The 24707-nt window shown below is 34.7% G+C and overlaps 1 protein-coding gene across 4 annotated transcripts in view; it reads left to right on the top strand.

Moving 5' to 3' along the window:
* Positions 1-519: 519 nt before the first annotated feature.
* ZC3H13 (zinc finger CCCH-type containing 13) overlaps positions 520-24707 on the top strand; it is a 92328-nt gene continuing 68140 nt past the window's right edge. For all 4 annotated transcript variants that reach the window (XM_044913552.1, XM_044913551.1, XM_044913550.1 and 1 more), the window contains exons 1-4: positions 520-603; positions 6267-6392; positions 6704-6813; positions 9425-9536. In XM_044913552.1, the coding sequence (XP_044769487.1) occupies positions 6276-6392; positions 6704-6813; positions 9425-9536 (339 nt within the window). In that variant the 5' untranslated portion in view covers positions 520-603; positions 6267-6275. The remainder of the gene's footprint in view (positions 604-6266; positions 6393-6703; positions 6814-9424; positions 9537-24707) is intronic.

The raw sequence follows: 24707 nt of genomic DNA, 5'->3' as shown, positions 1-24707 counted from the left end.
GGCAGACACTTAAGGGCTGAGCCACCCAGGCGCCCCGTAAACTCTTTCTCGTAAATTCACTTTTTATTGGAAATTTTGGCTCTCCCTGGCTCAGAGATTCCACTCCAAAGGTCCCTTCAACAAAGCACCGATTTGAGGATTCCCACTTCACTCCTACGAGCCGACGTTACGCTCAGGGGCGTGTCTCCGGAGGGGCGGTGCCTGCGCGCTGACGACTAATCTGGCGGCCGGAAGCTGCTTCGGTCCACTCGGGATCAGGGCAAACACTTGACTTCCGGCGGCATTTTGAGTCGGTCCTCCTATCGGCCTGTTAGTGTTTTCGTTGCCTTTCTTGCTCTCCAGTCTCTCTTCCTTCATTTTCGTCCTACATCTCAGTCTCACTTGACCCTGGCGAAGCGGCGGGCGGGTTCTGCTTCTCAGCTGCCCCCGGCTCCTCTCGCTAGCGAAGGGCCGGTTCCCGGGAGCCGCGCGTGCACCTCCTTCTCCTCGTCGTCGTCTTCCCGGGGCCAGGCGCGGGGACAGAGAGTCGCCTCCCCCGCTCCTCGGAGCGGTGGCGGCGGTAGCGCCTCCTGACTGAGCTTGCGACAGGAGCTCGGGGAGGAGGTAAGCTTGAATTCTGTGCATTGGTGTGGGTATCGGGGGAAAGGCTTTGGACGGACCCGGGATGGGAAGGCCCCGGGTTGTCCTCCATCCCTTTTTGGGTCACGCCAGGATTTTGAGCTCTCCTTGAGCATCCCACCCTTAACTCTGCAATAGCTCCCTGGGCTCAGGCTTCGTTTCTAGCTCTTGTTCTGATTCCGGCGAGTTTGTTTAAAAGGACGGGTGGATTCAGACAAAAGACTGTGCTGGGTCCCTACCAAAAAGGCTTGGGAACCCTGGCGCAGTATTCGCATTTGTATGCGCTGGACGGGGGCAGGAATATGGTCTTATATTTAGAGGCTCCCTTTACGCATTCCAGACCTGTAGGAAAAATTATCTTGCTGTTGGTTGTATTTGGTTTTGCTTATTTCCCGGCAGTGATAATTTAACCACTTGGGTCCTGGAAGTTCCCTGGGTAGTTACTTGTGGCAACTATCTCTCAGAAACTGGGGAAGGTGGAGTGAAAGGAGAGGGTCTGCTGTTTGGCATTATCTCTTTCTGAACAGGTTAAAATAATTTATGTGGCTGCAAATTATTCAGAGTTGATACTACTTGAACGATATTGGTAGGATCTTGTTTGTGGAGCGTAGTGTCTTAAGCTATTCGGTTATATTGTGAAGTTTTCAGATAATTTGAACTACTCTGAAAATTATAGGCGTATACTATCCCTTCAGATTTTGGGGGTTTTTTGGAGAAATAATTTTAAAAGTTTGGAAAATATCTCCACAGCTCAACTTTTCAAAGTCCATGATACTGTTGCAGTTAATCTAAATGTTTATGGAGTACAATCCATGCATGTGTATATGGTGCCAGTTAGCGGAGTCTAGTTTTGTGATATTTGAAATTACTGGCTTTAGTACCTAAGTGACAATATTTTTAAGAGTTTTGTGGACATAATCTGTAGATTTTCAAATACTTTCCAATTTCTTAATGAAATAGATTATAAAATGACAATTTAAACAAGAGACTACTAAGAATGTTGATGCAGGTATGTAGCAATTTGTGTCTGTAAAACAGTTGCACCATGAAACTTATTAGACTTTTACTGTGTGGATCTGGTAGGATCCAGTTTTATCAAATGCATGCCTCTTACTGACTTCCTAATTTTTGCTGATTCAAAATGAATATTGATTGCATATTTAAGATATGCAAATCAATTTTCATATCGGTAAATTAATACTAAAATTCATCAAGTGGATGCTATTTTCACTTCTGTACAAGTTATTAGAATTTTAATAACTTGTCAGTGTTAATTGGTATTACAGTATGCATTGGCAGTTAAATATAGAAAGCAAAATTGTTTAATTGACATTTATTTGGGGAATTGGTTTTTAGTGGATGTTAGTCTTCCCCACCTCCCCCAACCCCATTCTCCATTTCATGTAGAGTTGGCGCTATTTTAGTAGATACTTAGTAACAGTTGAAAGTTAACTGGTGTTGCTATTTAAAGTGTCTTTATTCTTTTTTGGTAGTGTGCATGTTGCAGTTCTGTTTATTTCACTTTATAGTAGTTACTAGCATTGGCTATTTTCTGTGCATAGTCTTTTTAACAAATTATTTTTTCTACACGGTGCTCCAGTATTGCCTTGCTCATAGTGGTATAGTCAATTTAGTTCTGTTAATTGTTTGGAATTAACTCTGGAATTGTTTTAGTCTATCTGTAAGCAACCTGCAAGATTGTTTTAGAAAGTTATTTTTTAAAAAATTCTCCCAGACTATGCATCAAATAAACTTTTTTCTTTCAAATATATGAAATATAAATAGGAAGAGACCTTATTTTTAATATAAACCTTTTAATTTTAGAACTTAAGTGGATAAGAATTTATTCTACCAGTTAGTACATTTATGTATTTTTAATTGTTTACTTGACAGTTTCCTAATATTATGCTGCAACTTATCCAGATTAAAATGATAAATGCTTTCATTTGTCCTAGGGGAAGATGAGGCCTCAAAAAGATGTAATTATGGTTTTAAATGAGGATACTAGAATTGATATATGTTTTATTGACAAGATTTTAGTAATTAGGCTTCAGGAATCATTGATCATTTGTATGTTTCCCCTGTCTTAGCCATATTTATAGGGTGGAGCTTTGAGTACATTATATTTGTGAGTTTTGGGGGGAGAAAGGGGACTGTTCCCATTTATTAAGACCCTCTTTTGTTGTATTTTAATAGATTCAAACTCTGTATCCCCTGTTTTTCAATTGAAAATATATCATAAAAACCTTGATATTTATTTACTCTGCAAATGGAGGCGAGAAATAGGAAAATAATTCCAAAGACTTTCACCGGTGTCCCTTGGGCTTTGATAATGTTGGTGTTTGGGAAAGACATGAAGATGTGGGTAAAAGTGTAATGACAACTTGAAATCAAAGATTAATTTGAAAACAAAACTGGAGGGAAAAGATTTAAAGTCTCTGAAATAGGGAAGACTTTAATATTTACATTTTTATTTTATGGTTTCTAACTCTTCTCACATACTTTGAAGCATTTGCTTATTGAAGCCTGTTCAGATATTAATTGAAAAAGGTTTTTATCCCCTCTCAGTCAAATCTATATTTTATTAGATTGTAGTATTTATTTGCCTTTGAGGACCCAAATTTTTAGATAGAAAATTCTAATTAAGTCATTTTAATTGGTAACATACTTTTAAATTAATAAATTAATGTATATGAGTAAATGCCTTTTTGGTGTATTGTAGATTATATGTATATATTTAGGCAAATAGCATTTAAAATATTATATTTTGTGTTCTTTATAAGCATATTTTATCTATGTCAATCGTGAATATTTCAGTAATATTTTGAAAACTTATTGCTAACTACTGATAGAAGTTCCTAGATAGATGATCAGAAGAATTCCTCTTCCTTTCAATTAGAAAACTTCAAATACTACTTTTTCCCTTTTGCCTCAGATTTTTTTTCCTGTCTATGACCTCCCTATAACATAGACCTGGTACTCAAAGTCAGTGCAGTTTTAGGAGGAAGCCTGACACTGTTGGATGCTGAGAATATGACTTTTACTTTGCTGTTTTTCCCCTAAGTTGGAAGACTCGACAGTAGCTAAAAGTAAAGTTCCAGTGATAATAACTGTGTAGGTGAATCTTGAGTAGTTCTTCATGTCCCATGTACAAGCAACTTTGTCTCTCTGGGAAGGTGCTTTAGTGGCAGGGATACATACAAGGAGGGGTATAAGATTCCATCATAAGTCCTCACTAGTTTGTCTTTGACATAGTAGTCCAAACCTTTTGAAATCTTAAAAGTTTATGTTAGTGATCTAGGATTGGAGAGAAGTCATGGTTTTCAGTGGTAGGTCAGGGGAGTAGTAGAGTTCTGATCCAAGCAACAGATTATAAAGCAGAAAGAGAAACGGTTAATACCTGGAGCCCTCAGAAAAACAAGAAAGGAGATGCTAGATGACCAGTGTTTCAGGTATAATAATAAATAGCTGTTCCCCTAATTATGGAAAGCACTACCATTAATTTTTTTGGAGGAGGGGTGTTAGGAGTGGCAGCATGCTGCGGCTATATAGGAGTTTGAGGAGCAGAAATATTTCCGTTGATAGCGGAGGGAAATATGTAAGGTTAGGGTTAGTCTTCTTGAGGCAGCATGGGGGGATGGTGTACCTGTTTTCCAAGTTCTAAATACTAATAAGAGCTACTAAGGAACTTTTAGAACTCATTCAATTTTAAGTTTATTAATATTTTAAATACTGAATTAGTGAATGAAGATTACAGTGTACATCTCTATATTAATATAGTAACATGAGACTTTGAACATTTGTTTTTGTTCTAAACTTTCCCTATTTTTTGTGACATATTCACTTTTTATTGACTCCTGCTCAGACATAAATTGTAAAAAAGTGGTTTTCTCAGTTAAACAAAGCTCTACATTTTCTAGATCTTTTCTCAGTTCCATTTATCTTGGCCTTCCATTCTATAAAGAACTTTTCAGTAAATCAAATGGACATATGAAATTTTACCAAATTTTACTTTGTAAATTCATTATTTGGGCTGAGAATGAGATAAAAATTATCTTATAATACTAACTGTTGTATGTGGGGTTGGCTGTATAGTTCCTTATTTGGAGAACAGTTGATACATATGTGGTTTTATGTTGCAACAAACTCTTACTCATTAATGTGCCGCTCTACACTACTCTTTAAAAATTTGTAAAGTTACTTTCCAACTTCTTTGAATCACTAAAAATTAATTACTAAAATGGTTGTATTTTATATTAAAGAATAAGAACACATTTTTTTTTTCCAATTTAAAACTACCATATGGTATCATTTCCTATTTTCCTTTTGGTTCATTATCTTTGTTCATTTGTCAAATGTTGTCCTTACTCTTAGGATTCTTTTAAAAATACGACCTGAATAGAAGTATCTAACTAAACCAAATATTGTTTACAATATTTTTAAGCTTTTGATTTGGTACTATCAAGACTTAATTTCCTTTCAAGTGATATGTCTTTATTTTGAAACCACATTAAAGAGCTTCTTGAATTTGTGAATTTTATGGAGACCAGTTCCTTACCAAATGGAACTTTCAGTTCTTTAGCTATCATTCATTCTAGTAACTTTTGACTATTGATAAGATTTCAACTAATTGGATTATATGAAATGTGATATGGTTTAGTTCCCCCCCCCCTTAGGCAGTTCCTACCCAGTTCCCACAGTGATGTGCTAATTTTTTCTAGATCTAGAATTTAATGTTTTTTCTAACATATATCATAATACTGTTATCTGATGTTTTCATTTCCAATTGAATCACCTGATTATTTACTTAGATTTGTTTTGTTATGGTTTAAGTGTTAAATGTTTTATTTACTTTTGTAAAATATTTTTACAATTTGTCTTTCTTGTTTCTAATAATGGTAAGGTAGCCTGTTCATCACTTTTAGCATCTTTGACTTTTATGTCAGTGTAGTATAAATTATAGAAACATCTTGACTTCTAGTTCTGTTGCCTGTCCTATTTTGAAAGAAAGTCATTTTATCAACATTGAATTTTCTTTATATTATTGAAAATAAATGTCCTTGATTAGACTGTTCTTTTTCAAGCTCTGTTAAATTGGAGAAAATATTTAAATAGTTTGCGTTTTTCTCCCAAGCTGATTTTTAGAATATACCTAATGTCACAAACTGTATAAAGCATAATTTCCACTATCAATAAAATTCTCACCTGATTTTATTTTCCCATTCTCTTTGACATGGCTTTCTTTTCCAGTTAACTACCTTATGGAGAATGATAGCACAGCTTTTCCTTAAAAGATAGGTAAATTTTTAAATTTTTATAAGGAACTTAGAAACTAAACATTTTATAGTTGTTTTCTGCAGTTGAACGTACTATGAAAATTGTGCGAGTAGAATTTTATTCCTTCACTCTGCAGAAGAGTAAAAATTCTAGCCAACAGATTTCAGCATTGTTGTAAGTTCATTAATGTGCTGTGCCTTAGAAGATACCTTCTATTTACCTGTGACCTCTCCTATGCCTTTTTTCTTCTGAGAAAAATTCCCCATAATTTTACAGTGTTATCTACAGCTTTATCTACGTGTAAGTTATGGGCTCAGTTAATTTACAACTGAAGAATTTTACAGTTTTGCCTCTCTCTTTTTTGGTTAAAGTAGTACAAAATGTCAAAAATTAGAAGGAAGGTCACAGTGGAAAATACCAAGACCATATCTGATAGCACATCCCGAAGACCCAGTGTATTTGAGAGGCTTGGACCCAGCACTGGCAGTACAGCAGAGGTGAGTTGTCACTAGCTCAGTCACAGGGGTTATCTTATAATCCTGTTCTTGAATACTGATTTGTATCATAAAGGTGAACAGGTTGTTGTGTTATAGGAATGTTCAGTAAATTTTTAAAACTGAGTTTCATGAAAGAGTGAAAAGAGTAATAATTTTTATGGGTTTTTTTCCTGATGTTTTTATTGTTTGGGGAATGAATAATTTATCTCAGGGTAGCTGGAATTTTGGTAGCATTTATTTTAATTTTGTCCCACTAGCATCTTTTCTCCAGAAATAAATATGAAATTTACATAGTAATATCTGTCTCTTAGACACAGTGCCGTAACTGGCTGAAGACTGGCAACTGCCTCTATGGAAACACATGTAGATTCGTACATGGCCCTTCACCCCGTGGTAAAGGTTATAGCAGCAATTATAGAAGGTAAATTAAGAACTTTGAATTGTTCATATACTATTAGGAGATGGCTTTTGTAATTTATCTAGTATAAAAATCTGAAATGCAAGCATATATTTGATTAGATTTTTCTCTTTTGGTGGTGGTCTTATCAATAGTCAAAGATCAACAAGATCTTTTTAGTTGTTAATTTCAAGATTAATAAAATGTACGCTTTAAAGTTATTTGCGCAGTATGTACTGTTTTTGCCAGTAGATTTTTTTAATAATATATGTATGACTTCCCCTAACCCCAGTTATGTACTAAAATGGTTTATGATAGCAGAATTTCATGGATTTACTTCCACTAAGGAAAGACTTTTTAACTCTTAAAAAATTAAAATTTAACAAGGATATAATTTTAGCTTTTTAAGATGTTCTAAATTCAAATATTAATGACATAAGACAGTCTACTGCAAGCTCTGTACATTAAATGCATTTGCCAAACCCCTTATCACAATGTATTAATGTAAATGAAAGCATGTACTTATACGTAGATAATGGTACTACTACCTATTTAGGACATCTTTTTGCCTTTAATAAAGGCAAAGCTAAATGAAACTTTCCTAATAAAGACCTTTAATTTTTCTTTCAGTTCAGTTCATGATGATTATGTTATGATATTTAAATATGTAACATATGTAAAGGTTGTCACAAAAACAGTTTAAACTTGATTTGTAAACAAATAGTTAACCAAGTCCTAAAATTGGGTGTGCTGATTGCTTTGGTTACAGCAATAGTATAGAAACTGAACGTTATTAGCATTTGTAGATTTTTTTTTAAATGGGTGATTTTGTGTGTGTGTGTGTGTATAGATTTTGAAGCTTAATAGACTTTAAAATTCAGACCCTTAACTGACTTCCTGTTCACTTAGACGTACATTTTAGTTTACTTGTGATGCTGAATACTCCGTTTTATTTGTATTTAGATTGTCACCTGTGCCTTCTGTTAATGTAGGAAAACCAGTTCTTAAACATAAGTTTAATTATCTGTATAAATTTATACCTAGGTAAAGTGTTTCAATAATTTTAATGTTTTGTTCATATTATTACCACACTTTTAATAACGTTTTAATTCATCTGTGAAATTTATTGTTAACTGACACAAAATTTTTATATAAGAGGTAATTTTGAGGAAAGTGGGCAGAGAAATTTGTCTAAAATGGGAAGAAATAGTGTCATTACTAGACTTAGAATAAAGGCTTTTTGTTGTTGTTATTTTGTGCATGTTTTTCCATTTGATAACCCCCTTTGGATTTGTCTTTTTTTCCTTTTTTGATAGGGAAGAAAATACAGTTCATAATGTGATTGAAAGATGGAAAGAAAAGCAGTGTATTTCAGAAATGCTTAGTCACAAAATATTTAAGTCATTTATTGAGCATTCATTGTATGTAGAGCACTCTGTTAGGTGCTGCTTAGGGTAGAAATAAATTCTTAATAAATTGTTTTATTATATAAAGGAGACCAGGGCACATAAGATGTACATTTACATCATAATTATAATTTAAAGCATTTAAGTACTGGTTTTTAATAAGTTCCACTTTCAAGGTTAGATTTAACTATTAAAACATTTAATATAGTCCTATAAAATGTACATACAGATATTATTGAGATCCTTTAAAGTGAATTAACTGAAATTATTTCTTCATTAATCATGTGACTTGTATTGATAGATAAAAGAATTGATTTGATTGGTAACTATTACTTGAAATAGATGTAAATGTTTATGTGATTTGTTTATATCCTTAAAAAAAAATATTGTGTACAGTATTTTTGGTGGCCATTGAGGAACTACCACTCCTTAACTTCTTTGCCCTTTTTAAAAGGTCCTCTAAGAATATTCTTTAAAGGCAGTGTGTTTTCCATGTCTGCTTTGTTTTCTCACTTAATAATGGTGTAAAAATAATTGGATAGCCATTTGTCACATTTTCAGTATGAATTATGAATGCTTATGAGTGTTGAATATAAATATGTATGATTTTCCTTAATTAAAAAGAAATCCACTGCCTAAATCTTGCTTTAAATCCTTTAACTATTTTCTATTCTGAAATCATTTCAAATTTTAAGAAAAGATACAAGAATAATACAAAACTCCTCTGTGTCCCATGATTCTTAAGATGGGTAATTCTGTTGTTGATGTTGCATCCAGCCACATACATGTATGCATGATAATACTGTTGCCTCTTGATTAATTTTACAACACTGTGGTTTAAATCTTTATCTTCCTGCTTTTTACTTTCAAATATAACTAATACCTTTATGTGGTTTTTAGAAAAACAAATTAAGCTGTTAATTATAAATTCCTTTTTCTTGGCTCACATACAGTTTCTTATTCATGTCACCAGTACCTGCCACCCCATGGAATTTTATTGTATACATTTCTGATTGTCATGGGGAGAAAACTTGTAAGTGATGCTCATAATTTTTATATATTAATATTTAAGCTGAAGCAGATTGTTTTTCTGAACATTAGGAGCCATGGACAGAAAAATTTTATTGAGATTTGTGAGGTATTTCTGTAAATACATTCTTATATATGTTATATAAATATAGATTTTTGTTGTTTTGTTTTTTGTTTTGTTTTTGTTTTTTGGTTCAAAGGTCACCAGAAAGACCTACAGGGGATCTTAGAGAAAGAATGAAGAACAAGCGCCAAGATGTGGACACTGAGTCCCAGAAACGAAATACAGAGGAGTCATCCTCACCTGTTAGGGTAGGAATGAATTTCCCGAAACAAAGTTAAATTTCAGTAGTGATTTATTATCTTGTGTGCTGAATCTATGGTAGATGTGTAATACCACATCATAATGTTTTATATGGATAATGTAATTTAAAGAAAAAAGTCCTCTGGGAAAACTCATTAATTGTCTGAATCAGTTCTTGATGGTAGTTAAGATGAAGGGAATTGGTTAGCAGAGCTCAAGCTGAACATAGGATTTCTGTATCTTGGTGGGCATCATTAGTATCTAAGAGTATTCCTTTTTTTTTTTTTTTCCTAAAAGTATTCTTAAATTTTCAGAATTCAGCCAGCCATCATATCCTGCTTATTTCCAAGAAAGATTGAAGTGGGTTACAGTAGTACACTTAGAAATTAAAACAATGAAAGCAAGGCATGTGGTGACAGAAACTGAACTAGAGAACTTAGGTGAAGGAAAGCTCATGTGACTACAAAATTTAATGGTGAATTTCCTGGCAATGAAGCCAAAAGAGAAATATGTTTTATATGATGTAGCTTATTGAATAAAAGAAAACATCAGTGTTTCAGATATGGAAATCTTGTCCTGAGCTAATTTTTTTAAAGAAATTTATGTATACGTGTTTGTAACAGATTTATTGGGATATAATCCACGTACCATACAATTCGTCCATTTAAAGCGTACACTTTGGTGGTTTTTTGTATATTCCCAGAGTCATGCAGCCATCACCACAATCAATTTTAGAGCATTCTCATTATCATAAAAAAAAGAAAGAAAAAAACCCCGCATACCTTTTAATGGTAATACCTGTATCATCCAACTGACCAACAGCCCTAGGCAACCACTGTGCCACTTACTGAAACTGTAGATTTGACTGTTCTGGATGTTTCATTTAAGTGGAGTCATGTAAAAGGTGGCTTTGATTTTTTTTTTTTTTTTTATAAATAAATTTGTTCTTTTTTTTTTTTTTTTTTAAAGATTTTATTTATTTATTTGAGAGAGAGAGAACGAGAGACAGAGAGCAGGAGAGGGAGGAGGGTCAGAGGGAGGAGAAGCAGACTCCCCGCCAAGCAGGGAGCCCGATGCGGGACTCGATCCCGGGACTCCAGGATCATGACCTGAGCCGAAGGCAGACGCTTAACCATCTGAGCCACCCAGGCGCCCGGTGGCTTTGATTTTGACTTGTGTCTTTCACCTACTATAGTGTTTTCAAGGTTCATGAAAGATTATAGGATGTATCGATATTTTATTCCTTGTTTTTGCCAAATAATAGTCCATTGTATTAATATATCATGTTTTGTTTACCCATTCATTAATTGATGAACATCTGGGTTGTTTTCACCTTTTGGCTTTTATGTATAAACATCCATAAACAGTTTTTTGAGTGACATATATTTTCATTTCTCTTGGGTTTATATCTAAAAGTAGAATTGCTGAGTCATATACTAACCCAAGTTTATTTTTTGAGAAACTGCTATGTTGTTTTCCAAAGCAACTATACCATTTTACATTCTTGCCAGCAGTGTGTGAGATTTCAGTTCTCTACATCTTTGTCAGCATTTGCTATTATTGAACTCTTTGATTAGAGCCATCTTAATGGGTGTGAAGTGGTAATCTCATTATAGTTTTTGCATTTCCCTGATGGCTAATGATATTGAACATCAGTGATATTGAACAATAAGATGTGCTTATTGGCCATCTGCTTATCTTCTCTTGAGACATGTCTTTTCAGATCTTTACTAATTTTTAATTTGGGTTGTCTTTTTATTGTTGATTTGTAACAACTCTCTATATATTTCAGATACAAATCCTTACTTATGATTTGCAAAAATTTTCCCATTCTGTAGGTTATCATTTTATGTTCTTGATGATGCCCTTTAAAGCACAAATGTTTTTATTTTGATGAAATCCGATTTATCTGTTTTTGTTGTTGTTTGTGTTTTAGGTGTCTTATCTAAGAAACCATTGCCTAATTCAGGGTCACAAAGATACATGCCTTGTTTTCTTCAAAGAATCTTTGAGCTTTAGCTTTAGCTTTGATCCATTTTGAGTTAATTTTTATTTATGGTCCAGCCTTATTCTTTTTCATTTCATGTGGATATCTTAGTTGTCTCATATTATAATCTTTTTATTAAAATTATCGAATTGTTTAAAGAGAAACCTTTCTGATAATTTAAGCTACATAGAAGCTAGTTTATGACTGTTTCTGATCCTTGATAAAAAAGCTGCATTACAGTTTTACATTATAGTTTGTAGAGACTTAAATTCAGGAACCTAAAGTAATGCACTTTTAAGTATGAATTTTTCTAATGTCTGATGATACATAATACTGCTTTAGAAGTCTCAGTAATTCTCAGCTAGAGGCATGTACATATCAGAATTCTTTTGGAGGAGAGAGTCTTTTGCGAAGTACATGCTGATACTCTACCCCTGATCTACTGAATTAGAATTTCTGGGTAGGGGCTGAGCATGTGTATTGTATTTTGAAATAACCGATTACTCAGAATAAGGAATGAACTCCATGATTTGCTGGTAATGTTTAACAACCACTCAGGGAAAAAAAAGCCATGCTTTGTAGGATTTGCCAATTTCTTTGGCATAAATCCTCCCATCCTAGTCAGTTTCAAGCTAGCAAAGTGGTATTGCTGAATACGGAGTTGGAAGAGATACTCATTTTCACACCATTATATAGTATTTTTCACACGTACACACATATATGTACACACACTCACATAAAATAAATGCAATTAACCTCAAGAGTAAAATGTACTGAAATATTTAGGAAGTGAGTTTTGAGTAACAGTTACCTTTGTTTTTATTTGTAATTGTTAGCTTATAGCATTTAATTTTTAATCATAGCTGTGTTTAACAATGGCATGCACGGTTCCTAAAAATTTAACAGTCGGCTCTTGTGAGTCAGTGTGAACTGGCTCTATCTAGCATACCATTAAATGGACTGTAGTTTAAAAGGCAAACATCTAGAATTCATATTCTGAAGACATTATTTTAGGAATTGTTTTTTAACTCTGCAGTCAGTTTCCTTATCTAAATGGAGGCCATAGCTCTATCAGTGTGTTGCTGTGAAGAAAATATATGTAAAATAAGTAACGTGAGTGGCTAATCCATGATGACTGTTTAATAAATGGTATGTATGGTATTAGAATAGCTCTTGGCCTTTCCTCTCAATATAAATTGGTGTTAGGCTCTTAGTAGGAGATGAATATCAGCATTAGAGATTTAGGTTGTTAACAGATACCTAAATCTAAGTGTGTTGCTGATCATAAAGGTTTATATGTTCAGTATATGAATTTAGTAGACAGCAGAGCTGGCATTTCATCAAGAAATTTGAAGCCTGTTTCTCACTTTGCCTAGATGAGAAAGCCCTCAAAGGTGCTGAGTGTCATGCATACCTAAGGGTAGTAGTGAGAAGAGTGATCAGGTTTTAGGAAATTCCCTATCCAAACTTAGAGAAAACTGTTAATAAGCTAGGATACCAGGGTATTAATTATTTTGAGTGATCTGTCTGGTCTAGGATAACAAATGCTGATCATTTCTGTGATACATTCCTACTGCAACGCAGACATCTGTTGATCTTTATGTAATGAATTTCTGTGGGAAAGTCAGATTTAGTTTAGGTAGGGGCAGCTACAGGTTAAATAACATAGCGTAGCTAAGTTAAGATACAAACTAACTGTAATTCTACCCCTTCTCTGCCACTGAATTCAGCTCCAGTGTGCTTGAGTTTTGAGGTTGATAACCCATGATCTTGTCGGGAGACAAATTCATAAATAGATAAATTGTAATTCTGTAGAGTATGATAGCATGACAGAGATGAGCAAAACACACAGTGAAAGGAATAAATAACTGCCTGGGGAACCAGAGAACATTTTACAGAGGGAAATGACATTTGCACTGAGTGTTGGAAGGATAGGTGGGGGGAAAGACGAGGTAGTGAAAGTTTAGAAAGAGGAGAAAACCAACACAGCAACAGTAAAGAGTTTTAAAGGACTAGTGTGTTTGAGAAACTGTGACTCTCTGTGCCTAACGTATAGAAATTACAGCATGTGAATTTGAGGTGAGGGTTGAAGAGGTAGATTAGGTAGATCACATTGAGAATAGTCTTAATGTATCAGTCAGGGTTTGGCAAGAGAAAAGAGATTTGTATGCCAGGAATCTATTCTTGTTCACAGATTCACCTCCAGACCCTGGAATTAGTAAGTTCACTTACTGAATAAATGAAAAGTGATTCTGATGTGTAGCCAGTGTTGAGAACCCCTGGTGGCCTAGGGTCTGTGCTCCAGTGAGGCTGTTAAACAATTGAAATGTGGCTAGTGTGAATTGAGATGTGCTGTAAGTGTAAAATACATACTGAATTTCAAAGACTTAATATGTAAAATAAAAGCCAAATAGCTCATTAATAATTTTTATGTTATGTGTTGGAAATGACAATATTTTGGATATACTGGGTTGGGTAAAATATGTTACCAGAATTTTAATTTTCCCTGTTTCTTTTTCCTTTTAATATAGAAACAATAACATCCCAAATTACATATGTGTTATATTTGTGTTGTAAAGGGCTGCTCTGGACAATCCAAACCAAATTTAACACAGTGGAATTAAATTTAACTCAGAATCTTGAGGTAGAGTCAGTAGGATTTGATGACCAAAAGAATGAGTGGAGGGGACATGGTAAGCCTAACTAAGCTTTCCATGACATTAAGATGGGGAAGAGAACGAGTTGGATTGTGGCCCCTTTTGTATACTAGGCTCATATCATAGACAACTAATTTTTGGCACTATTTTTAGTAATTGTATGCACACTAATATTTTGTTAGTCCCTGTTGACATTCAATTGCTTTATCTTATGTTTAACAGTTCCAGAATAACAGTTAACAATAATATCATTAATAATAAGATCACAGAGAATAGTTTAAGATTTCTTTGTAGTTCTTAGGGTATATCTCATTAGGGAGATACCTGTGAAATCTATTAGGGATATAAAATCAAATTTGTTACAATAGTTGGGTTGTTTTATTTAATTTTGATTTTTGTTTTAGGGTTTCTTTCCTTTTTTTTTTTCATGGGGCTTGAACTCATGACCCTGAGATCAAGACCTGAGCTGAAATCAAGACTCGGATGTTTAACTGACTGAGCCACCCAGGCACCCCTTCACTTTGTTTTTTAATCATAAAACATTTACATCGCTGCAAAGTTAAATCTCCAAAACAGGTTACATTCTGAAAAGTCTACCTTTTATCTCTTGATTGCTCTACCCTGTTCTCTATAGGTAACTACTCTTACTAATTTTTGGACATCTTGGTAGCTTCCAAGTTTTGGCAATTACGAATAAAGCTGCTATAAACGTCCTTGTGCAGGTTTTGTGTAGACACAAGTTTTCAATTCATTTGGGTAGATACAAAGGAATGCCACTGTAGGATTGTATGGTATGAGTATATTTAGTTCCTAAGTTTTAGTTTATCTAGTTGAGGACATTCCCCTCTATTTCTAGTTTGCTAAGAGTTTTTATCACTAATGGGTGTTGGATTTTGTCAGATGCTTTTACTGGATATCCATGTCCATGGATATGATCATATGATTTTTCTTCACTAGTCTGTTGCTGTGATGGATTACATTAATTGACTTTCAAATGTTGAACCAACTTTTGCATACTTGGTATAAATCCCATTTGGTTGTGTTGTGCAATTCTTTTATATATTGATGGACTTGATTTGCTAATATTTTCAGGATTTTTACATCTATGTTCTTGAGACATTTATGTCATTACAAGAAAATTGTAATGTCTTTGTCTTGTTTTTGTATTAGGTATTTAGGTATTTATGCTGGCTTCATAGAATGAGTCAGGATGTATTCTCTCTCCTTCTATTTTCTGAAAAAGACCAGAGAATTGCTGTAATTTCTTCCTTAAATGTTTGATAGAATTCACATTTGAATCTATCTGGGCCTGGTGCTTTCTGTTTTGGAAGGTTATTAATTATTGATTGGATTTCTTTACTACATACAGGCTTGTTTAAAAGATTGTCTATGAGTTTTGGCAGATTGTCTTTTTTGAGGAATTAGACTATTTCATCTAGGTTATCAAATTTATGGTCATAGCATTGTTCATTGTATTCCTTTATTATCCTTTTAATGTCCTTGGGATTTGTAGTAAAGTCTCCTTTTTTGTTTCTGATATTACTAACTTATGTCTTCTCTCTCTTTTTTTCTTAGTTAGCCTGATTAGAGGCTTACCCATTTTATTGATCTTTTCAAAGACTGGCTTTAGGTTTTCAATTTCATTGATTTCTGCTCTAATTTTTATTATTTCTTTTCTTCTGCTTACTTCAGATTTAATTTGCTCTTCTTTTCCCAGTTTTTTCAAGTGGGAGCTTAGATTATGGATTTTAGATCTTTAGAAATGTTATAAATTATTCTTCAAACACTGCTTTCACTGCATTCTATAAATTTTGATAGGTTGTATTTCATTTTTATTTTTGTTAAGATTTTATTTATTTAGAGAGAGCAAGTGCGTGTGCTTGCATGAGTGGGGGGAGGGGCAGAGGGAGAGAGAATCAAGCAGACTGTGCTGAGCACGGAGCCCCACATGGGGCTTGATCCCATGACCCTGAGATAATGTCCTGAGCCAAAAATCAAGAGTCAAATTGCTCAACCAACTGAGCCACCCAGGCACACCTCATTTTTATTTAGTTTGAAATATTTTTAAATTGTTCCTGAGATTTTTTCTTTTCTTTCTTTTTTTAAGATTTTTTATTTATTTATTTGACAGAGACATAGCTAGAGAGGGAACACAAGCAGCAGGGGGAGTGGGAGAGGGAGAAGCAGGCTTCCCGCCGAGCAGGGAGCCCGATGTGGGGCTCGATCCTAGGACCCTGGGATCATGACCTAAGCTGAAGACAGACGCTTAATGACTGAGCCACCCAGGTGCCCCAAGACTTTTTCTTTGACCCGTGTATTAATTAGAAGTGTGTTGCTTGAGCTCCACATATTTAGGGATTTTTCAGCTATCTTTTTGTTACCGATTTCTAGTTTAAATACATTGTAGTCTGAAAGCAGACGTTGTATGATTTCTGTTCTTTTAGAAGTGTGTTTTATCGTTGAGAATATGGTCTATTTTGGTGAATGTCCCATGTGAGCTTGAGAAAAGTGTGTATTTTGCCGTTGTTGGATGAAGTAGTCTACAGATGTCAGTTGTTTCCAGTAGATTGGTGGTGCTTTTTTTTTTTTTTTAAAGATTTTATATATTTATTTGTCAGAGAGAGAGAGGTTGAGCGCACAAGCAGGGGGGGCGGCAGGCAGAGGGAGGAGAAGCAGGCTCCCCACTGAGCAAAGAGCTTGATGCAGGGCTCGATCCCAGGACCCTGGGATCATGACCCGAGCCAAAGGCAGACACATAACCGACTGAGGCACCCATGTGTCCCAGATGGTGCTTTTGAGTTCAACTATGTTCTTACTGTTTTTCTGCCTGCTGGATGTATCCATTTTTGACAGAGGGGTGTTAAAATTTCCAGCTGTAATTGTGGATCATTTCTTCTCCTTGCAGTTGTATTATCAGTTTTTACCATACATATTTTGACACTCTGTTGTTAGGCACATATATATTAAGGATTGTTATGTCTTCTTGGAGAACTGACCCCTTTATCATTATGGTATGCCTCTTTTTGTCATTGGTAACTTCACTTGCTTTGAAGTCTTCTCTGTCTGAAATTAATGTAGCTTATTCCCACTCTATTTTGATTAATACTAGCATAGTATATTTTTCTCCATCTCTTTCCTTTTACTCTGTATGTGTCTTCATATTTAAGGTTGTTTCTTGTAGACAACATGTATTTGGGTCTTAGTTTTTGGTCCACTCTGACAGTCCATTTTTGGTTTTTGGGTTTTTTTTTTTTGGTAAGACTTTTATTTATTTGAGAGAGAGTGCAAGAGAGAGCACAAGCTGGGGGCGAGGGCAGAGGAAGAAGGAGAAGCAGACTCCCCACCCAGCAGGGAGCCTGAGTGAGGCTTGATCCCAGGACCCCCGGAATCATGACTTGAGCTGAAGGCAGCCACTTAACTGACTGAGCCACCCAGGCGCCCCTGATAGTTTCTGTTTTAATCGATGTAGTCCATTGATGTTTAAAGAAAGTATTAATATAGTTGAATTAATGTCTATTATATTTGTTACAGTTTGTTACCATAGTTCTTTGTTCCTATTGTTTTGTCTTCTACTCTTTTTGTGCCTGTTATGGTTTGAATCACACATTTTATATTATTCCAGTTTCTCTCCTTTTTTAGCATATTGGTTTACTTATTTTTACTTTTTTTAGTGGTTTCACTAGAGTTTGCAGTGTAAGTTTACAATTCAAGTCTCCTTTCTCATAACACTGTAGTATTTCACAGGTAGTCCAAGTACTGTATAATAACAAAATATTACTAATTCTTTGCTCTGGACTATCATAAGTGATGTTGGGATTTTCTGCTCTTTAACGGTTTGGTAGAATTCCCATGTGAAACCAACTGAATCTGGTACTGTTTTATGAAAAGTCCTTTAACTATTTTTTTAATGTGGAAATTAGTGGACTTTTGACTTTGTTGGAAGTCAGAAGTCATTGTATTTTTCTAAAAAATTATTTCCTCTGGGTTTTTAAACTGCATAGAGTTGTGTGAAGAAATCTCATGTTTTTCTTTATTTTTCTTTGTTCTAAAGCCTGTTTTTACTTTGTTATATCTGATTTTAGATACTTCTGCTTTTTTCCCTTTTTTTAATTAGGTAAGCCAGTATTCTTTTTTTGTTGTTGTTGGTTTTTATTTTTTTGTTGTTCTTTTTTTTCCCCAAAGAGTTAGCTTTTGGATTTATATTAGTTCTTTCTCTTTTCTAATACGTTTGTTTTTTCTTTTATTCTATTTCTTTTATTCTTTGGTTTGCTGTATTCCTTTTCTTTGTTGAATTGGTTGAGCATTTGTTTTCATTTGATTTATATTAGTATTTAATGCTTTAAACTCTGATAAATGGTTTAGCTGAATTTATGGATTTTATATGTCATGTTTTCATGATCATTATTTTCAAGAAATTCTCCTCTTTAGGTTTGGATTTCACCCATGATCCAATAATCTTTTAATTGCATGTTTTAAATTTTTCAGGTTGAAGAACTTTTTGTTATGTGTGTGTTATTTTGAATAAAAAAATAAGTTCTGTGTTATTACTCTTTATATTTCTATTTTTTTAACTTTAATGAGATTTTCTTTGTGACTTAAGATATGGTCAGTTTATCTGAATTTTCCGTGTGTGCTTGAAAAGAAGGAGTATTTTCTACTTTTTTAGTTTTCAGATTCTAGAGTATATCTAAAACCTCTGTTGTTTTGATCTTCTGTATTTTTAATATCTTTGTCTACTTGATCTCTTGGTTTGAGAAGATCTTGTTGAAGTATCTTAGTGGTATGTTTCTGTCTAGTTTTCTCTATACTTTCTGTACTTCACTGCTGTATTGAGTGCACAGATACAGAGATAATAACTGTTCTCTTTTCATTATAATTTTTTTTAAAGCAGTGTTTAGAGATGACCTGAGTTTGGTTATCTGTTGAATGTTCTTTAAAGTATACAGTCTTATTTATCTGTGGCTCTGCTTATTATGAAACAAGATAATATAATTTTTGTGATCACTTCATAACACAAAATCTCCATTAACCCTATTAGGGGAGTTTTCTTCAGTAGTTGTAAACAAATTATACTAGTTTCCCCAGTATAGATCTACATTTCTTTATTCTCTATGTTTCTGTAATATTGAAAGGATCTGAAATTGTACATCTGTGAAGAATTTAAAATTTTAAAATGTCTGATTATATCTATTCTAATAGCTATAGACTGAGCTGAGTTTTTGGGCTAATGTTCAGGCCAAAAATCAGTGAACCATTGTTCATTTTTTAAAGATTTTACCCTTCATCAGAAGTGTCCAGTTGAAGTTTTGAAAACATTAAGGTGAGAACCATAATCTCAATAGCAGTTTTTTCCAGTTAATAGCTTTGATATGATATGTGGTAGTAAATTACAGACAAGAAAAATTTGAATTAACATTAATTCTAGAGGTTCTGACGGAAAATTAAGAATTCACTAATGATGTGGGGCGCCTGGGTGGCTCAGTCGTTAAGCGTCTGCCTTCGGCTCAGGTCATGGTCCCAGGGTCCTGGGATCGAGCCCCGCATCGGGCTCCCTGCTCCGCCAGAAGCCTGCTTCTCCCCCCCCCCCCCCCCCCCCTTTTTTTTTTTTTTTCTCTCTGTGTTAAAAAAAAACTTTAAAAAAAAAAAAAAAAAAAAAAAAAGAATTCACTAATGATGTTAGTGTTTGTGAAACTATATTTTTAGAGTAATAGGGTTTGGAATCACTGTTTGTTTTTTTTTTAAGATTTTATTTATTTTAGAGATAGAGAGGGAGCAGGGGGGAAGAGCAGTGGGAGAGGGATGAGCAGACTCCCTGTTGAGCACAGAGCCCCATGCAGGGCTTCATATCATGACCCCAAGATCATGACCTGAGCCGAAATTGAGAGTTGGACGATTAACCAACTGAACCACCCAGACGTCCCTGGAATCATTATTCTTTAAAAATAAAAGATATGGGGGCGCCTGGGTGGCTCCGTTGGTTAAGCGACTGCCTTCGGCTCAGGTCATGATCCTGGAGTCCCTGGATCGAGTCCCGCATCGGGCTCCCTGCTCGGCGGGGAGTCTGCTTCTCCCTCTGACCCTCCCCCCTCTCATGTGCTCTCTCTCTTCTCTCATCCTCTCTCTCAAATAAATAAATTTTAAAAATCTTTAAAAAAAAATAAATAAAATAAAATAAAAATAAAAGATATGGAAAAAAAAAGTCTGTATAAAACAATTAGTGTTTAAAAACTCGATATTCTTTAATATAACAGAATTATTACTATAATCGATAATAGGTTTAGGCTATTTACACAGTTGTTTTAAAGTGAATATTAGTACAAGGGGAGAGTTTGTACTTCATTGGTATATAAATAATTGAGTTATTCTTTGACTAAATATTCAGTGATAACTTTTATCTATTAGTCTCAAAGGAAGTTTCTCCAAGTAACTTTGGGAAGATGTAAGGAAATGTAAGGAGATTATATGGAGAAAACTTCGTCGAAGTAGATTTTTTTCCCCTTCCCATCTTCTTTGTCTCATCTAATACATAATAATATTGTTCCCTGTCATTAACAAAGAACAAACTTGTGTTAGGGATAAACAGACTTTATTTTAGGAACCAAATGTCAGTTGCACTACCATGGCCTAGGGTGGCTTGATCTGACCAATGGTTGTGGATAAGTCCAAGGGGGAAATAGTTGGCTATACTTCAAACAACAGGCAAAGTTTGATGTGATTGCTAAAGAATTGTTAATCTTGTTAAGAATTGTTAGTCTTGGGGTGCCTGGGTGGCTCAGTCGGTTAAGCATCTGCTTTCAGCTCAGGTCATGATCTCAGGGTCCCTGTGCAGCAGGGAGCCTGCTTCTCTCTCTCTCTCTCTGCCCCTATCCCCTGCTTGTGTGGGCACATGCTCTCTCTCTCTCAAAATCTTTAAAAAAAAAGAATTGTTAGTATTAACTTTCCCTTTCAGCACTATTATGGTCTGTATACTTTGAGGGCCCTCCCATTACAGTAATACTAGATCCTGGATAAGTGACAACAAACACATTTTAAATGCATTGCTGCTTTCTCAAAAATGCAAAAAAGCAGCAAAACAAAGAAACATGAACAGGGAATTGAAACCACGGATTAAGTAGCAAACCTGAAAGCTAGTGGTGACCTTGAAGCTTTTACTAGTAGTATTAGAGCTGGTCAGAGAGTAAGCCTTTGGTCCATCTGTGGAGAGAGAGTTGTTGAATTGAAAGATGGGAGCTGAAGATATTACCCATAATGCAACACATAAAGACAGAGTTATAGGAAATGTTGAAGAGGTTCAAAAATGTGAGGAAAATACTTAGAAAATTTAATGTACCTCTAGTTGGAACTCCAGGAAAAAATAGAACGTAGGAGAGTCAGTATTAAAAGAAATAGTGCTGTGAATTTTCCATAATTGACGAGACAAAGCTACAGATACAGAAAGCACAATACATACCAAATAGAATATTATTATGTAATTGCAAAATACCAAAGTTAGAGAAAATATTAGAAATTCCCCAAGAAAAAAAGGCAAGTCATCCTACAAAGGAGCAACAGAATGACATCAATAGCAATGGAAGCCAAAGACAGTGGGATAATATTTCCAAAGTGCTAATAAGATAAATCTGTCAACCCATAGCTGTATACCCAGTGAAATTATTTTTCAAGAATGAGGATATAATACAGACATTTTCAAATAAAATTGAGAATGTTGAGTACTAGGAGACCTTCACTAAATAAAGAATATCTAAAAAGATACATATCAGGGAGATAGCAAATGACCTTAGAAGGAGGGTCTGAAATGTGAATAGTAAAAGTGAACAGAGAAAATGTTTACTAGGTTAGACAGTCTGTTTTGTTAATGGCCTTTGAAGTTGTCAAAAGTGTGGCCTTATACTTTGAAGAGGTGAGGCATAGTACCAAAAGTGTAAGTGTAAATTGCTTTGAACTCCCCAGAATCCATTCCATCACTTTTTCGTTTGTAGCTGCATTGTGTTTTGGGGGAATTGACCCCAGTTCACTGCTAGGGCCTGATTAATTTAATTCAGTCAGAAATGATCCCATTCTCCTTGATAATTCAGTTGATTCAGGAACCAGGCCTAAGTCATCTTGCCTGTGACCATTACCTTGGTGTTAGTTATTGACTTAGATGTAGTCATGTGACTGAAGTTGGCCTACTCAAACTAAAGGAAAGAATTCTTTTTTTTTTTTTAAAGATTTTATTTATTTATTTGAGAGAGAGAGTGAGAGAGAGAAAGAGCACAGGAGGGGGGAGCGGGAGAGGGAGAAGCAGACTCCCTGCCGAGCAGGGAGCCCGATGCGGGACTCGATCCCGGGACTCCAGGATCATGACCTGAGCCGAAGGCAGTCGCTTAACCAACTGAGCCACCCAGGCGCCCTAAAGGAAAGAATTCTTATTTCATGATTGAGGGAGAGGCACACTGGGAGAACCTAGATTGCTTCTTATTATGATAAAAGAAATGTGCCTTAATGTGAAGTCAACAGTAGGAATAGCAGAGCTGTGAGAAAGGAAAAAGAGCAGTAAGTTTGATCCCTAATGATTTCATTGTGTTACTAAATCACCCAGCCCTGAAGTTTGCTCTATTTTATGTGAGATTATAGTTTAAATTTACAGTTTATAAGCTTATAGTATCTTATTTAAGCTCCACCCAAAACTTATACTGCAAAACAAGTTAGACTTCATTAATACAAATATAATTTCAGTTCTACACCAGGAGAAGTAAAAGCCATATGCTGTATACTGCTCTGACAAGACTAGAATAATTTTAGTTACCACGTTTTATTGAAGTACATTGGCAAATTAGTATGTCCAGGGAAGATGACAGAGTGAGGAAGAGTGTGAAAATCCTGAAATGTTATATGATCAATGTGAACTGTATCTTTGGCCTAGTATAAGAAGATGCTGAAGAGACTTAGTAACGCCGGTGTTCACATATTTAAAGGGCTGTTGTGTGAAAGAAGTATTAGATTTATTTTTACATGATCTAGACATCAGAACTGATTGTAATCAGGAAGAATTCTGGAGAGGTGTAAGAGTTTTGATCAGTGTAAGAAAGAATGTTTTAGTACTTAGAGCTGTCTGAAAATGGGGACAAAGGGATGCAACAGTGAAGAGCTATCATCGGAGATGTAGGGAAGAAATTTTTTTTCTGAAATTCTCCTAACAGGACTTTCATAACTATATAGTATTAGAAAAATTTTCTACATAGGGCAGGAGGAGGTTGAATTATATTATTTACAAAGACCCCTAGCATTTTATTATCCTAGTTGCTAATCCAGTTATTGTAATATTGGTTTTCAACTCTTAACCTCAATACTTATTTTTAAATCAAATTCTTGGTAATGCCTCCTTACTATCTAAAAACAAAATTCATAATGAATATTATCTGTCCATACATATAATGTTTAAGGAATAAATGTGAATGTAATATAAAATGAAAATAAAGTAAAAGTCCACAATCATTTATTCCATTTCTGAAATCTAAGACTTTTTTAAAACCAAACATTTTTCCTAAGTCAGGCATAGATTTATTTGAAAGCAAAACCTAATTTTAATTGACATGAAGCTAATTATAGTCTTTATACAATTGGCGAATTCATGTTTTGCTGCAAAAATATTCGTGTGTTTGATCACAGGTTGCTGCTCCAGACCCTACTGGTGGTGTTACTTAATATACTTTGAAGTCCAAAAAAATTCTGAATTCTTAAAATATCTCATCCCAACGGCACTGGCTGAAATATTTTAGTTCATTAACAAGTATTTCAACATGTATATGTTCTGGGATGGCTCATTTAGAATGCATAATAAAGTAATCAAACAGCTGCACATCTGATTAATATGTTTGCATTTAAAAGAAATAAGATGACGAGCTACTCTGTTCTAGAGGTGAGAGAGCAGGCCATGCTGTGCTACATGGGACAGGGAATACCAGACCCTGTTTATTTGAATATGGTAAATGAAAGGGAGAAATAACTGACAAAGGAATAACATGCCTAACCAAATTATGCCTAAACATTGTTGACTTGAAAAAAATGGGGAAATGTGACATTTTTAAAAATGATCTGAGCCTTCTTAATAATTGTTATCAAAACAGTTCCTATATTTTGATAGTGACAAAATATTAGGAAAAAAATGTATCTTCTAACTTGAATGAGATTCCGTTATTATTGAAGCCTGCATTCAGTCTCTAGTACTTAATAACAGAAGTCATATGTGATCTCTTGAGGACAGTATCAGAGTCCTATTAAAGGACAATAGTCTTAAAAAAAAAAAAAAAAGAGGGATGCCTGTGTGGTTCAGTCCGTTAAGCGTCTGCCTTTGGCTTAGGTCATGATCCCAGCATCCTAGGATTGAGTCCCGCAATGGGGTCCTTGCTCAGCAGGGACCTGCTTCTCCCTCGGCCTGCAGCTCCCCCTGCTTGTGCTCTGTCTCTCCCTCTTTCTCTCTCTAACAAATAAATTAAATCTTAAAAAAAAAAAAAAAAGACAATAGCTCAAAAATTACATAATTTCATTGTATA

Source organism: Neomonachus schauinslandi, chromosome 3 (assembly GCF_002201575.2).
Source record: "Neomonachus schauinslandi chromosome 3, ASM220157v2, whole genome shotgun sequence".
NCBI lineage: Eukaryota > Metazoa > Chordata > Mammalia > Carnivora > Phocidae > Neomonachus > Neomonachus schauinslandi.
This window is presented reverse-complemented; position numbering and strand designations above follow the sequence as displayed.